Below are 16,189 nucleotides of genomic sequence, written 5' to 3' on the forward strand. Positions count from 1 at the left end.
CATGTTTGTCAAGGTAGTAATACATGTGGTCACTGAAGGAATAAGAGACTGTCCATCAAATCAACATTATTTGCAACTGAAAAACACTATATTTACGCATACACATACAATAGCACAAGAAAAACATGCAACAAGTCCTTGAGAATTTTTCAAATTAGCTAGGCAACATTTAGTGACCTGATTCATGTCAATTGTCTGCACTGAATTTCCACGAGTGAATACGATAGCATGGTTCTGATTTTCAGGCTTCCCTTCACCAAGTTTAGGATTTCCAGGCAACTTTATGGAGTAGATTTCCTGCAAAATAAAACCGAAGGAAACAAAAAAAGTTCAACAATGAAGATCGCCCATTCATGAGAACAGTATTGCAAAGAGGACAAACATCTATCCATCTATCACATTATAATAGCAAAGTGAAGCCAAAAGAGCACCACCACTAATACTACAAAAACAAGCACCAAATTATTCTGAAGATCAATTTTACATATAACATGAAAAATTTAAATTTGTACTGCATGACAAAAAGAAATTAAATGCTCCATGCAGGATCAGACACCAACAAGAAATATTACAAATCACACCAAGCCACACAATGTAAGATTCCAAACTAGATACTTGTAGAAATTTAATGTATAAAGAGAAATAGAGAATTGTATTATTGATTGATGTATCTTAATATTTTCTGTCTATTACAAATGGTTCCTTATATAGATGTAGGTGTAGTGGATGGTGTGTAGTGGATGGTGATAGTGGTGTAGTGGGTTAGGTTTAGTGGAGTAGGTGAGGTGGTAGTGGTGTAGTGGGTTAGGTTTAGTGGAGTAGGTGAGGTGGTAGTGGTGGTAGGTGATGGTAAATTCTAACAGCCCCCCGCAAACTCAAGGAGGATAGAAACTAACCAACTTGAGTTTGAAGAGAGGAACAAAAGAAGAAAATACATAAAAAATAAAAGAGGATAAGAGACACTGTATGGTCGTGTCAGACCAATGGTGAAGACACTGTATGGTGGTGTCATAACGTTGGAGAGGACACTGGATGGTTGTGTCAGACCGATGTAGAAGACAGTTTATGGGGTCATGTCGGACCGTTGTAGCAGATAATGTTCTGACAGTTGTTGAGACAGTTTACGGAGTCTTGCTGGACCCCTGTAGAAACTAACCGAAATCAATGTCGGGACAGTTTACAGAGTCTTGTCGGACCCATGAAGGAGCTAACCGGAATCAATGTCGGGACAGTTTACAGAGTCTTGTCGGACCCTTGAAGGAGCTTACCGGAATCAATGTCGGGACAGTTTACAGAATCTTGTCGGACCCTTGAAGGAGCTAACCGGAATCAATGTCGGGACAGTTTACAGAGTCTTGTCGGACCCTTGGAAAAGCTAACCGGAATCAAATGTCGGGACAGTTTACAGAGTCTTGTCGGACCCCTAAAAAGTCGCACCCTCAAAAGGTGTGCCCAATCTTTCAAAAGGCGTGCCATCAAAAGGCGTGCCCAATACATAAAAAGGCGTGCCAGATATGATGGCGAGGCACGTGAGTGCCTTGGCTGGCGCGCCCGTTTGTCGTCTGGCGTCAAGTGGCGCGCGATACGCGTGGCTGCCTCGGCTATTTAACCAAGACGGAGGCTGAGGCTGAGGCAGAAGCTGAGACAGAAAAACTGAGAGAAACCTCTGAAAAAAACTCTTCCTTTGCTGAGAGAGAAACTCTGTAATACTCTGTAACCAACCCGTCTCTGAAACACTCAGCAACATGGCCTCTTCTTCCCGTCCAGCTACCCAGAACATGGCCTCCTCTTCCCGTGGTCTGCTCACGCTCTTTCCAGAACTGAACGAGTCCACAAGAGAAATAACTGGTGCGGTGGCACTGGAACCTCAACCAAGCGCCCCGGAGTTTGCTCCGTTGAACTTTCCGATGCGGTCTGTGGAGCAAAGAATGGCAGTGCAGTCGGATGTGGAGGCCAATCAGTATACTTTGAAGTCATGTGTGGAAACCATGACTGCGGTTACAAACTTGTCGAACCGGCTGCAGAGTAGGGCAAATGAGGTGCAGCAGTTAAACTCCCAGCTGGCTCTGCTCCAACGCATGTATAAGGATGCGCGAGCAGAGATAAGTGTGCTAAAGGCGGAAAATAAGGAGCTGAAGCGGAAGGCCACCGTGATATTCCGATTCGGAGGTCCGCCATATGCTGCAGTGGAAGAGTATGGGGGAGTGACTGTGCTCGGTGGACAAGGAAACACGGAGGCAACACCGTCAAGGGCCGCCCAGGACGGAGGCAAGAAGAAGAGACCGGCGGAATAGGCGAAGAAGTGAGGTCGATTGGTGGCCGGCTGCAGAAAAGAAAACAAAGCTGTTGTTGTGTTTTTTTTTTTTTTTTTTTTTTTTTTTTTTTTTTTTTGTCTAAAATTGTGATCGGGGTGGATCCCTGAGATGAATAAAATATGGTTTGGTGTGCAAAGCTATATGGTATGAATGGAAGTGGAAAAAGATTAAAAATAATGTGAAAGAAAAATAAAGAAAGAAATAATAAAAATATAATTGAAATAAAAAATGAAAGATGGGAAAATAAGGAAAATGGTTTGGAGAAAATAAATAAAAAATAATGGAGTTGGAAAGCAGACGGAGGAGAGATGATGATGTTTTTTTTTTTTTTTTTTTAATATAATATAATAAAAAGAGATATATATAGATATATATAAAATAACGAAAGTGGGGAACAAGGAGTGCACCAATAAGCTGTATAATAAAAAAGTTTGGGCGGTGGATGCAAAGTGAGGAGAGAGAGTGGAGTGATTAAAAAATGGTGGGTTGGACAGTGGAAACATGAGAGAGAGAAGGCATGTGGGTGGTTGTCCATTGTGGAGGACAAACATCAGATAGAGAGTGGGTTATATTATATGCAGAAAGTGGGCGGTGAGAGTCATGCCCATGTGGGGCAATGGCTTTAGCAGATGTCTGTTCCAACATTAATTGTCTCATCTTTATAGAAGTGGAGTGCTGGCAGTGGTAGACTCGTATTTCCAGACGAGTGGAAGCTTTTTTTTTTTTTTTTTTTTTTTCTTCTTGTGGTAACGAGCAAGTCTGTGGATCCTGCTCTTAATCAGGATCAACCTAAACGTGGAATCCTTATCCGTCCTGTTCCTCTCCAGATGCTTCCGGATTGCGACTGCTTTCTTAATGAGGTGGTACAGGTCCTCAGGTATTTCAGGGGCCAGACCATGGGCCTTGAGAATACGCAAAAAAAAACTTGCTTCCAGTGACACTCTTCACCTGGGCAATCCCATGAGAATCACGAAGAATGACACCAATTTGAGAAGGGGTCATGCCTTTCTTAGCAAACTTGCAGATGTTATCCTCAACATCCTGAGAAGAGATCTTCAACCAACTTGGTGGGGTCCTCTTGTATGGTAGAGCTCGTCGCCGAGACCGTCGGCGGATGACTCCGGCGAGTCCAGTGAAAGAGATACGGAAGTTGTACGTTCTATTGAAGTTGAAAAGCAGTAACAAAATTGGACCGTCGGATCATGAATCACAGCTGATCTTAAGGTGATGGTTGTATAGCAACATGGCGGGCCTTGTTAGTGAAAAAATTCAAGGTATGTGTAGAAGTCCGGCGGGCGGCCAAGGCGAGGCTGCCGCCCGCCGGTGAAGCAGAATTACTAGCTTCTTAACCTTGCTCTGATACCATGTAGAAATTTAATGTATAAAGAGAAATAGAGAATTGTATTATTGATTGATGTATCTTAATATTTTCTGTCTATTACAAATGGTTCCTTATATAGATGTAGGTGTAGTGGATGGTGTGTAGTGGATGGTGATAGTGGTGTAGTGGGTTAGGTTTAGTGGAGTAGGTGAGGTGGTAGTGGTGTAGTGGGTTAGGTTTAGTGGAGTAGGTGAGGTGGTAGTGGTGGTAGGTGATGGTAAATTCTAACAATACTCTTTCCACTGCCATGTCGAGGGGCATTGGGCACAAATACCTGAAACCAAGTATAGTAAGACAAATATCTTTTTCTTCTCTGTAGCCTATAGTTTTCACATGAACAAACCAGTTTCATTTTCTTCTTCACCATCTTTTTGACAAAGAACTGGAACCAAAACTGAATAAGCCAAAATAGAACCATATCAACATCATCCCCTAAGAAGCACGGACACTTCTAAGAAGGTAACATATCTGTGTTGTGTCCGTGTCGGACACCGACACTCCTTGGACACTTCCCTGACATGTGTCCGACACTCTTCAAAACGTGTCCTATTTTCTAAAGACCCGGACACGCTTTGGACACTTGGAGGACGCACATGTGTATCTCTTAAATACACGTGTCTATCGTTTAGACACATGTGAAACTAATTATAAGTTTGAACAAAACAAATTAAGATACAATAATAAAATAAAAACCATATAAATTTATATGGATTAGTGTCATATTGCATTTTTTATTATCATTGAATGATACATTCATAAATACAACATATAATAAATATATAAAATTATCTATTTCATGCGTGTCCCTCACATGTTGTGTCCTACATTTTTTGAAAATTAGCTTGTTGGCATGTCCGTGTCGTATGCATGTTGTGTCACGTGTGTGTGTCCATACTTCTTAGATCATCCCAAAACCCAAGAGAATAATAAGTCACCATCCAAAAAATATCCTGTCAGCCAAAATCACTTTAAACCATTATAAGTTGTTTTCTATCAGACAAAAGAGGGCAAAAACAGTCTCCACTCCCTAGTACCCAAGCAAAATGAAAGAATGGAGAAAAATGGTTTCTCATTTATAAATTTAATTTCACTCCTGATCTATGTTTGCTCCTATAGTTACTTGTGTACAAATTTCATCATTTTCATTTCTTTCTCTTTATTTAAATAACTTAATCAGTCCATTTTATAATGCTAAAAAACAAACAAGATGTTATGTTTTCCACGATTATTAATGTAACACCCACATCTTGCATTGCTGACATAGCATTCATGCATTCATTCATATTAGAAAATCCTCTTACCTTGCTTGTATGATACATGTGATATGCTACTTTAGAAGAGAACTTTGAAAGGAGAATGTGAATAGGAATACCTTTAGTGGAAAAGCCTAGAGAATTTGGAAGGTGTTGAATAGTTAAGGGATTTAATTTGAACTTGAGTACTGAACAATTTCAGGAAGCCCTAATTGAGGAGCTTAATGATCTTAGTCTAATGAGTACTTTATTAGAAATTAAGTGGGATTAGCAAAAACTAAGCTAGGTTAACTAAAGCCAAGCAAGATTAATTAGGCTAATGAACATTAGGAACTAAACATGATTAATTAGGGTTGGAGAGTTATTGAATTAAATTGTGCATTTAGTTTATCTAACTTTGAAATTATTGCATACAGATGATTTTCCACGGATCTTGTATCATTATTTCATACTTTGGAACCTAAGACATCGTAATTTGAAGCATTGAAAATGAAGAGATGGGAGAAGGTTTGAACAGAGAATAAGTTCGAGAATTTTGAGAGAAAATCTTGTTTTGATTCATTAAACTTTGAATTCTTCTATGAAACATACATCATTTGTTCATGTTTTGGTACCTTAGATATCATGTTTTGAGACTTTTAGGTGAAGAAAATGAAGCTAGGAACACCAAGAACGCCTTGAACCTGAAAATCTGCTCCACAACCGCACAAGTGGCCAAGTCGAATTTAGCCACTGCAGAACCACTGCATGTGCGGCCAAGGCCACCGCACACATGCTGCCAAACCTTGGATGGAGACTGTTTTGTTTCGGCATGTGCGGACAGATTCTGACGCACATGCGGCTAAACAGGGCACTTGCTCGATTCGCGTTCTTTTCGTTCCTTTTAACCTATACGAGTTTTGAACCTAAAGAAAAATTAAACACGACTAGAAACCGACTTGAAGCATGTTTGATTAGAGAAGAAAAATCAAAGTTAAGTTAATTTAAGTAGCCTTTCTTTCATTTCATCGATGCATGTATGCTTGTTGTGTAGGTGGAGACCAAGTGGAGCATAGCTGTGCACGAGCCATTGTGAGTAATATTTTGTTAAAGTTATGTTTAAAAGCTAGTTTTGGAAAACTTGGTGATATCCTATGATTCATGAAATCCTTATTTTATTGCAAATGAATGGATATCCTATAGCTTTGTATGAATATACTAATGGCATGATGGCTTCCTTAGATAGTCCTAGCCATTGGAGGACGCCTTTATGCACCATGGCCGTTGTTGAGATCTCGTGAGGGTGGGGTTGTCTAACTAGTACCCGGGTCGGTTATTCTATTATGATGTTCTAATAGATGTACCATACTATCATGTTTTGTATATGAGATAATCTTATGAAATGTTCGGATACTTTGAAATTTATTAAGAAATTACACTTTCGAAATGAGATTGGGATTCATTCATTTACCACTTTACTTTGATATTACTCACTGGCCTATGGCGCACCCCTCACCCTTATATGTATGTAAGCAATCAGTATGAGGAGCAGCGGTAGAGACTCGGTTTTGAGGAGTCTATTTTTGGAGGCCTTTGGCAAGTTCCATATTTGAGACTTTTTTTGTATTTATGAGAGAGAACATGTTTGACTTGTAATAGTTTGTAAGAGTTATATATTAATGCTGGTACTACTTGTATTCTACAGATTTTGTACATGTAAATATTAAGAGAATTCGTGAAAGTGAGTTTGCATGTTCATCTCATTTGACTATGCACTGCTCTAATGGACTTAACGAATTAACAATGAAAGTTTCCATTGTTAAGCCTTGATATATCTTAGTCCATTCTTTGTTTTGACGAAAGACGCCTTATGGACGGGATTTAATCATGACAATTAATTTCCACTTTGATTTCAAACTAAGGATTCAAACTAGTTCTCCCCTTCAAAACTAGAATAGAGAACAAAAACAAAATACAAGGAGATATGAATCAGTAAAACAAGCGCAAAAAATTGTTCTGATTGTTTAAGCTGTAATTTTCAATGTCCAATCCTCAAAATAAATAAAAAAAATGAATACCATTTGGACATAAATGATTAAGGTGTTTGGGATTGGGTTTTTAGTGGTCTTTTTTGTTGACTTTTCTTCATTTTTAGTGAACCTTTTTTTTTTCTTTTAAATTTTTCAAAAAGCTTTAGACTTTTAAGTTCTACTTGACTAGACAAACGAAAAAAGTAAAAAATAATAAATAAATAAATTTGAAAAAAAAAGTCCACTAAAAAAATAAGGGATTTTTTGGATTTTTTCAAAAAAAAAAATTTAGATTCTTCTATGCTATACGGACTGGAAAAGTAAATCATTTTGACACAAATTTAAAAAATATATATATAAAAATTAACTAAAGACAAAAAGTTATGAAAAAAATGTGACTTTTTTAGCTAGATGCCAAACGAGGCCATATGAAAATAAACAAAAGATAATAGGGATTAAATAGGTAACAAGGACATGGAATTATTTATGAACCTTGTCTTTGCTGTTGATGTCAGCTTTCACAAGCTTGGAGTAGTATTCCGTGTGCACTTTACCATCCTCTAAAGTCTCAATAAGGTCAATAAAAGCAACTCGAAGAGCTTCATTTCTACAAGTATATAACAAAATCAACAATCAACAGAAAATCCAGAACATCATGAGTAGTTGACACAAATATGATGGAATTCAAACAAAAAATACACAATTAAAATACTTTCAAAGAAAATTCAAAAAATCAAATATATGAATTGCTAGTAACATGCCTCTGCATTAGCAATGCAATGTCTGCAGCCTCAGGTTTTTGTTCTTCTTTCTGTTTCCCATATATCTGACATGTAACAACATATGTAAATTTCAGATCTGCATGAGCTCGTGCCTCGGGAGATAACTCGAAACCTTGAGTATTAGTTGCGTCTTTAGTGGAAAGTGAAGCTTCCATATCTGCCATTCGCACAATATGAGGTTACAGAAAATACGCACAAAAACATAACTGAAGTTCAAATTGCGAACCTTCAGCGGTCATCCTTTCCAAATAGGTCTGAAGCATCAAAGCTTTTCTGTAGTACATCATTCCCCGAACTGCATGAAGAAAAAAAATAATCAACAACATCAAGATTCCATAAACATGGAGAAGAACAATTCAACAAACCTTTATCCCAATTACAAGGAGTCAGCTATATGGAGAATACACATTCTCCAACAGATCAGCCACGCTAATCAAAAGTCATTGATCCCCTTGTCACATGAGGTCCCCACACTCTATTATCAAAATTCATGAGATTATTTTCTTGAGATGGTTATTCCATACAGGGAGTAAAAGCATTGACTCTATTGAAGCATAATATTGAGAATGCTCATTGAATGAGAATTCAATAAGAGAGCTTGGATCAAATCAGTATATCAATATAGGAATTGGAATAAGTTTGGCAGCAGATCACAAAATCTTGGTGACAATGGGAATTCTGTTCTAAAATCGTCTACCCTGCACCTTTAATGGATGCTCCCCGAATCTACCATGCACTGATGGCATCAATACAGACAACAATGGAGAAGTTACATTTGATTTCAATAGACCCAACAGAGACAATAATGGAGAAATTACATTTGATTTCACTAGACCAGCGAATACTGGATTCAGTATCAAGCAGTACATAGAAGGGTTGGCTTTCTCAAATAATTATTGTTAGGTTTTAGAATAATAAATGTCGATTTTGGCAAAAATAAGGGACACATAAATTCTCAGATCAGATAATGAGGAAGCATAAGCTCCAGCCAGAAGGGAACATCTGCTTGCTGTTAAGGAATGTTTTTTAGCCCACTTGAGCTTCAAGGTGACCTGGATGTTTAATTGCATTTCCTTCTTGTGTTTTCTCTGCTTTTCCCAAAAGAACATCTCATCCTAACTTGTTTATAAGATATACTTTTTTGACTATTATCAAATCAATAATAAGATTAAGTGAAGAAAAATCGCAAAAATAGAAAGCATTTACCAGTTCTAGCTAAAGTTTGTCCTCGGTATGAAGCCCAAAACCGAAGTTCAAGGATATCACCGGGATTATCAAAAAGTTCTGAGTCAATTGCATTTTCATCGCGGCCAATCCGAGCAAGAAAATTCTGCCACTCATCTGCAATGAAGAGCAATATCATTTTACCACATTAAGCAGAGAGTGTGAAAAGTAGAGTTCAGGTTACACACATTAGTTTGAGGACCCTGAAAAGCCAGTAAATCATATAGGCAAGATTTACGGTACAAAAAATAGTGTAGCAGTGCACAACGTGGAAAATACGCAAAATTTTCAAATAATCATAACAGATAGCACCACATCCTAAGAAGCACGGACACGGATGCGGACACGGCGATTTCAAAAAAATTAGGACACGGGCACAGAGGAGACACGCCAATAAAATATATTTTCATATATTTTTATTTGCTATCTAGATTAATATTACATCCACAAACAATCAAATATTAACAAAAACTAACTTTAATTCTTTTCTTTTTTTTAAAACATAAAAAAAAGCGCTTTTAAATTAACACTTACAATTTATATCTTTTTTAATGGATGGTCTATTATGTATTCAAATCTAAGAAAAAATAATAATAAACATTCAACATTCATCAAAAGCACTAAATAATCTGACGAAAAAAGACAACTTGGCATATCCCTAATGTGTTCTCGAAGTGTCCCCAGTGTGTCCCCTAAAAATAAATTAATTAAATAAGGGGACACGCCATGTGGTGTGTCCCTAAAGTGTCTGTGTGTGTGACACGGATATGGCACTTGTTTTGAAGTGTCGGTGCTTGATAGACCACATCACACTAAAAAAATATTTTAAACCTTTAACTAGAGTTTATTATGTTTTTCTATGTGTGGGGAAATATATTAGTAGACAATTTAAAAAAAAAAAAAAGCACACACACACACACACACACACAATCTTCTTTTTGATAACGTACCCAACTTAAAAACATAACAATGGAAATAATAATATGAATCACCCATTCAAATCTTTCTTCCAATAACGATGCATATTAGTCATCCAAACCAGTTCAATTAACAATCACCATCAAAACTCTTAAGTGTACTACATATTGAAAAACCATGCCAAAACTTACTCTGGGCTCTGTAGGGAATTTATTCAAGCTAAAGGAAAGAAAACATCAACACATGCCAAGTTCAGGTAAAACATAAGCCTAACATGAGCCATCTCAATGCCGCAACCTCCGTCTCAAGAAAGGGAAAAAACATAGGACATGTTTGGTTGTATTTCTGTTTTTCATATTTCTGAAAACAAAAACAATTACAAGTTTGAAAACATCATTTTCTTTTTTGGATGAATTTTTTTGGTTTGAAAATTTGAGGAGAGAGAAATAGGATTATAGGAGCACTTCCAATGTCTAGTTAAAATTCAACGATGTATTGTTGAGAAGCTTCCAAAATATTTATATAAGAGAATTCCTTTTACCATGTAAAACAATCCACTTTAAATGCACCAAAAGGGACACAACCCAAGTACATCCAATGTATGCAGGATGGAAGACCACCCCATACACTAACAACATCTACCAAAAACCAAAGTAGTACTAATATAAAAAATAAAATAAAAAATCAATAAAAACCATCAAAGCTGATCTATGCATGAAAGTTGCACAACTCAGACTCAAGACAATATTTGAGACAGATGGAAGTCTCTAAAAATAATTTCCGAGTGTAAGCCCAAGTGAAGGAATGTATTTATGCTTCTAACAGTCATCAACATAGATGCTAAGAATGACAAATAGATGAAATGAACAAACATACTTCTCCCATTTGGTCACTAAAGTTCTGACAGAAAGCAGATACAACTTCCTACGAAGTGCAGTATAATTGAGTATACCTGGATATATCTTCTGGAGGTAAAATAAAATTGATATCCCATCTTCATTTTTCTTTAGAAGTTCATCCATGCTATACAGAACAGTCTCAGAATAATATGGCGTGAACACACTACATAAAACAAAGAAATGGAAATAACAACAAACTTACTATCAAAGGGTGTTAAAAAAACAAAGCCAAAATGGTGCATCAAACAAAAGATATTACCTGAAGGACAACATCTCACGGACTGGTTTGGCAGGGGGCATATCCATGAAGAGGGAATTTGTGAAGAATTCCAACCTTCGCCTAGCCTCAAGATTCTTGGGAATATTTGCCGCTGAGTCTTTGATACTCAAAAGGGAACACAATCTTTTTACTTGTGCTCTCTGCAATTTTTTGAGAATTACTATACCTCAAAGTCAAAGTAATAAATGACTGAATGTGCATCAAGCATACCAATTCAGCATCTCGTGGCCAGTTTAAGTTCATAAATAGACGACCTTCATTCCTTGCTTTTGACAACGTATTCCAAGTCTCATAGTGTTCTCTAACAAAAATGCATACATGGAAAGTTGTATAAAGAGAGCTGCAGAAAAATTGCATAATATACTAGTGCAAGAAAGAGATTAGCCAGTTGAACCAACCTCATGTTGAGATTAAGGACATCAAGGCGCACGACATCATAGAGATCTTGAATAGCTTTGACTGCACCATTTTTCAGTTCTGGTGTTTCCACCTCTTTCTGTACAATAGAGATTGAGTACAGAGGATGAGGAACCTAAACAAATCTGATGTGTGTCATCCCAAGCATGTTGAAGCAAAAGACAGACACAATTGCCCATCCTTTGTTTGCAGCATGTCATTTTGTTTGAGAGACTAATTTTAAAGAAAATTCACATTAATAAGACATTTCCAGATGCATATTTGACACATGTACACATCCAATAATTGTCGCACACAGACACAACAGCCTACAAGGTCTGTATGTGCTTACAAGTTAATCCATACACAATCCTAAGACTCAATTTTTCCAATCATTTGAGAATCAATTGTGGAAACCACGAGGACATGAATAAACATGTTAGGAGCGTAGCCACGCCAATGGTTACAGGAAACAAAATCTTCTATCCCATAACTTTTGTAATCGAAACACCACCATTTTGCATGGGTGGTGAATCAAACCAATGAGAGAAACCCCAGCTTTAGGTAGTGTTGTAGGCCCTAATCTTCATAAACAGGGTAACTAATATCTTCCTCATGCAAATGTACATAACAAAAAGCAATTTATGGTTGATCAGTTTACTTTTCCCGATCAACTTTACAAGTCTTCTGCTCATTTCCTCCACCTCTCTCAAACTTATCCCCAATATTTTTCTCTCAAACATTTTAGTCCTTTGCGTTATTGAGAGGTTATTACCATAAACTTGGAAAGCATCCATCAACAAGTGAAAATCAATCATGAAAGGAAAAATGGCATTATAACTGGAAAAAAGGAGATTGACATTAGAATTCATATTCCTCTAACATAGATAATACGAGAGAACAGCCAAAGCTATACAATGAATTATGATATCTAAACAGTTAAGCAACCACATATTAGAAAGCACACAGTCCAAAATGGATACATTGTCCATGTCCGACACATCGGATACCGACAAGCAGCTGACAAATGTCTACACGTCGGTATGCCATGTGGTGTGTCAATTATTTTAACCATTATTTTTTGCAAGTCATGTTGGGAACACTTCACGGATACATGTATCAAGTGACTAAAACACGTCTTATGACAGCTTTGTGTTTTTTTGTATAATTTTATACAGTTGATTTGGGGTAAAATAAAATATATGAAAACAAAAGAAAAAAGTAGGGAAAAAAAGTATACACTCTCATACACATCAATGCCACTTGTATCTCTGTGCCCTAAATTTATATCCATATACATAGCAGATAAAATTTTACAAAAATATACCTTTTCATGTATCCCCACCATGTTTGTATCCTTTATTTTTTTCCCCTTCAAAATTGCTACCCCTCGTGTCAGTGTATGTGCTTCTTAGACCACATATATTTGTTGGCCCCATTTGGAGAAACTTCTGGGGGTGCTTATGGTATTTATTTTATTTTGGGAGTTTAGCCAAAGTGTTTGCTGCAACTTCTACTTACAACTTATGAGGCAAAAATGACTTAATTAATTTGATAAAAATAAGCTAATTACTGAAAAGCTAGGGAAAGGATGCTTTAATTGTTTATATCATCAACTTTTAGCATGCCAGAAGTTACACCAAGCAGAGGCAATGTACCATCAACAACTCGAAGGAACAGCAGCAATGACAAAATGATTGAGTCTATACCCATTTTCTAATATCAATGAAATTGACATCTAGGCCGATACGTCAAATTCTAAAAAAACCAAAGTACGGGTATGATTGGGGTACGCTAATAATATATATTTTTTAAAATTGATAGCTAAACATCCAACATAGAAATCAAAGTCTAGTACCATAATTAATTAAAAAGAAAAATTACAAAACTAAAAAATAAATCATTGTTCAACAATACCAAAGTAAGTCCCGAGCTATTTTAATGTCATTAATTACCAACAATACCAACAATTTGTGAATTCTTTCACTTCATTCAAATATATAATTTTCAAATATTCAAATAACAATTTGAAATCATTAATACTATGCTGAAAGCAATTAAAAAAATTTATCTTTTTATTTTGTATGATTCTGATCTACTACAACAAAGTAAGAAGAAGAGGGGGGGAAAAAATAAAACAAAAGAAGAATCGAGAAGAAAGAGGAAACAATAGATATGTACAAAAAAAAAAAAAAAACTAACTAAAAACTCTGAAATGATAGATATATCTACTCTATTCTATTATATATATATAGAGAGAGAGAGAGAGACTCACCTAAATATGAAAAATAATTTGAAAAAAAGAAAAGAGCGAAGAATCGAAGAAAGATGAAGAAGAATCTGAAAGAATCGAAGAAGTGGAAGAATTGCCAGAATCGAAGAAACAAAAATCTAAAAAACATAACTCGCTATTAAATGTATAGATGAGAAGAAGAAGAAGAAGAAGAAGAAGAAGAAGAATAAGAAGAAGGAATAGAACAAGAGAAAGCTGCTGTAGATTATTGATTCAAAAACTTAGAGTTTCCCCCTTACACACAACTACTTATACTAATAAGAATAATACATAAAGACCAAACTACCCCTAACACTTAACACTCCCCCTCAAGTTGGTGCAAAGATGTTTCTCATGCCCAACTTGCAACAAATAGGGTGAAAGACTTTACTACTAAGACCCTTAGTCAAAACATCCGTCAGTTGATCTTCAGAATTAACAAAAAGCATACATATCACACCCTTATTCAATTTCTCCTTAATGAATGTCTGTCAATCTCAATATGCTTAGTCCGGTCATATTGAACAGGATTGTGTGCAATACTAATAGCAGCCTTGTTGTCGCAATACAAAGTCATGGGACCACTCCAATTAAGCCCTATATCACTCAACAAAGATTGAAGCCACATTAGTTCACATGTTCCATGTGTCATAGCCCTGTATTCAGCTTCAGCACTAGATCTAGAAACGACCCCCTGCTTCTTACTACGCCATGTGACTAGATTTCCCCTTAAAAAAGCACAATAACCAGATGTAGAGCGTCGGTCATCTATAGAGCCTGCCCAATCTGCATCTGTGAATGCTTCCAACCTCAAGTGACCATGATTAGAGAACAAAATTCCTTTTCCAGGGGCAGATTTAAGGTACCTCAAAATGCGATAGACTGCATCCAAATGAGTTACACGAGGATCATGCATAAACTGACTCACTATTCCAACTACATAGGCAATATCTGGACGAGTATGAGAGAGATATATCAGTCTTCCCACAAGTCTTTGGTACCTTTCCTTCTCCACAGACTCACCAATTCCACTACAAAGATGATGATTAGTCTCAATTGGTGAATCAACTGGTCTGCAGCCCAACATGCCCGTTTCCTCAAGAAGATCTAGAATGCATTTCCTTTGAGAAATAAAGATGCCTTTGTCAGATCTAGCAACTTCAATCCCAAGGAAGTATCTCAATGGACCAAGTTCTTTTATCTCAAACTCCTTGGCTAACTGCATCTTGAGATGGGTCACCTCCTCCTCATCATTACCTGTCACAGCTATGTCATCCACATATACAATAAGCACTGTTACCTTATGTACATTGCGTTTGACAAACAAGGTGTGATCCGCATTGCTTTGCTGATACCCAAATCCCAGCATTGCCTTGAGGAATCTACCAAACCAAGCTCTAGGAGATTGTTTCAAACTGTACAAAGCCTTCTTTAATCTACAAACCTTTCCAACTGTAGACTGAGATGAGAATTCTGGAGGTGCATTCATATATACCTCCTCCTCCAAATCCCCATGAAGAAAAGCATTCTTCACATCTAGTTGTTGTAGAGACCATCCCAAATTAGCCGCACATGACAGAATAGCTCGAATGGAATTCATCTTTGCTACCGGGGCAAAAGTTTCTTGATAATCTATTCCATATGTTTAGGTAAATCCCTTGGCCACTAGTCTTGCTTTGTACCGTTCAATCGTCCCATCTGCATTGTGCTTAATGGTGAACACCCACTTACATCCGATTGGGTGTTTCCCATTTGGAAGAGACACCAACTCCCATGTGCTATTTTTACTCAAAGCTTGCATCTCTTCTACCACAGCTACCTTCCACTTAGGATCATTGATGGCTTCTTTCTAACCCTGCGGAATACACACAGAAGAATGGGACTAAACAAAAGCACGATACGTAGAAGACAACGAATCAAATGACACGAATTTAGAAATAGGGTGTTGAGTACAAGGTCTAACCCCCTTTCTGAGAGCAATAGGAAGACTCAAATCATCCGTAATAGGACCATCAACAACAGGTGAAGAAATGAGATGAGGATCATTACCTGAAGAGTTAGTGGAAACTGGGTGTGGAACTGGCATAGGAGATGATGATTGACTTGGTGGCACAAGAGAAGCCGGCTCTTTCTGACGCCGTGAATAAGTCTTAAGATCAGCTCTGTCCAAACGACCACCGATATCCGACTCCTCATCAACAGAACTCCTAGGCTCCCCCTCACCACAAATAACAGCCCGTTGAGGAGGAAGGAAAAAAGACAACTCATGCTGATATGATGCCGTCTCATCCGCAATCTCATCGATACCACGCTCCCCCTGAGGAGATGGCGGAGGACCAGGAAAAAAAGACTCAGATTCACGGAAGGTGACATCCATACTAACATACAACCTATGAGAGTGAGGGTCATAGCATTTGTAGCCTTTCTGAGTAGCAGAATAACCAAGAAAGACACACCGGA

The 16,189-nt window shown here is 37.3% G+C and overlaps 1 protein-coding gene across 2 annotated transcripts in view; it reads right to left on the reverse strand.

The window, feature by feature from the left end:
• The window catches only part of LOC145788667 (callose synthase 9-like), a 99,783-nt gene that overhangs the window by 24,595 nt on the left and 58,999 nt on the right, over nt 1-16,189 (reverse strand). For both annotated transcript variants that reach the window (XR_014350936.1, XM_082906252.1), the window contains exons 29-37: nt 11,460-11,557; nt 11,272-11,362; nt 11,041-11,201; nt 10,835-10,944; nt 8,947-9,081; nt 7,967-8,035; nt 7,720-7,897; nt 7,451-7,565; nt 178-297 (exon numbers count right to left, since the gene is read on the reverse strand). Coding sequence is in view for 1 of the 2 variants with exons in the window: in XM_082906252.1 (XP_082762378.1) it covers nt 178-297; nt 7,451-7,565; nt 7,720-7,897; nt 7,967-8,035; nt 8,947-9,081; nt 10,835-10,944; nt 11,041-11,201; nt 11,272-11,362; nt 11,460-11,557 (1,077 nt within the window). In the remaining variant the exon portion in view is untranslated. The remainder of the gene's footprint in view (nt 1-177; nt 298-7,450; nt 7,566-7,719; nt 7,898-7,966; nt 8,036-8,946; nt 9,082-10,834; nt 10,945-11,040; nt 11,202-11,271; nt 11,363-11,459; nt 11,558-16,189) is intronic.

This window comes from Camellia sinensis, chromosome 14 (genome assembly GCF_055761805.1).
Source record: "Camellia sinensis isolate YWXY chromosome 14, ASM5576180v1, whole genome shotgun sequence".
Classification (NCBI taxonomy): domain Eukaryota; kingdom Viridiplantae; phylum Streptophyta; class Magnoliopsida; order Ericales; family Theaceae; genus Camellia; species Camellia sinensis.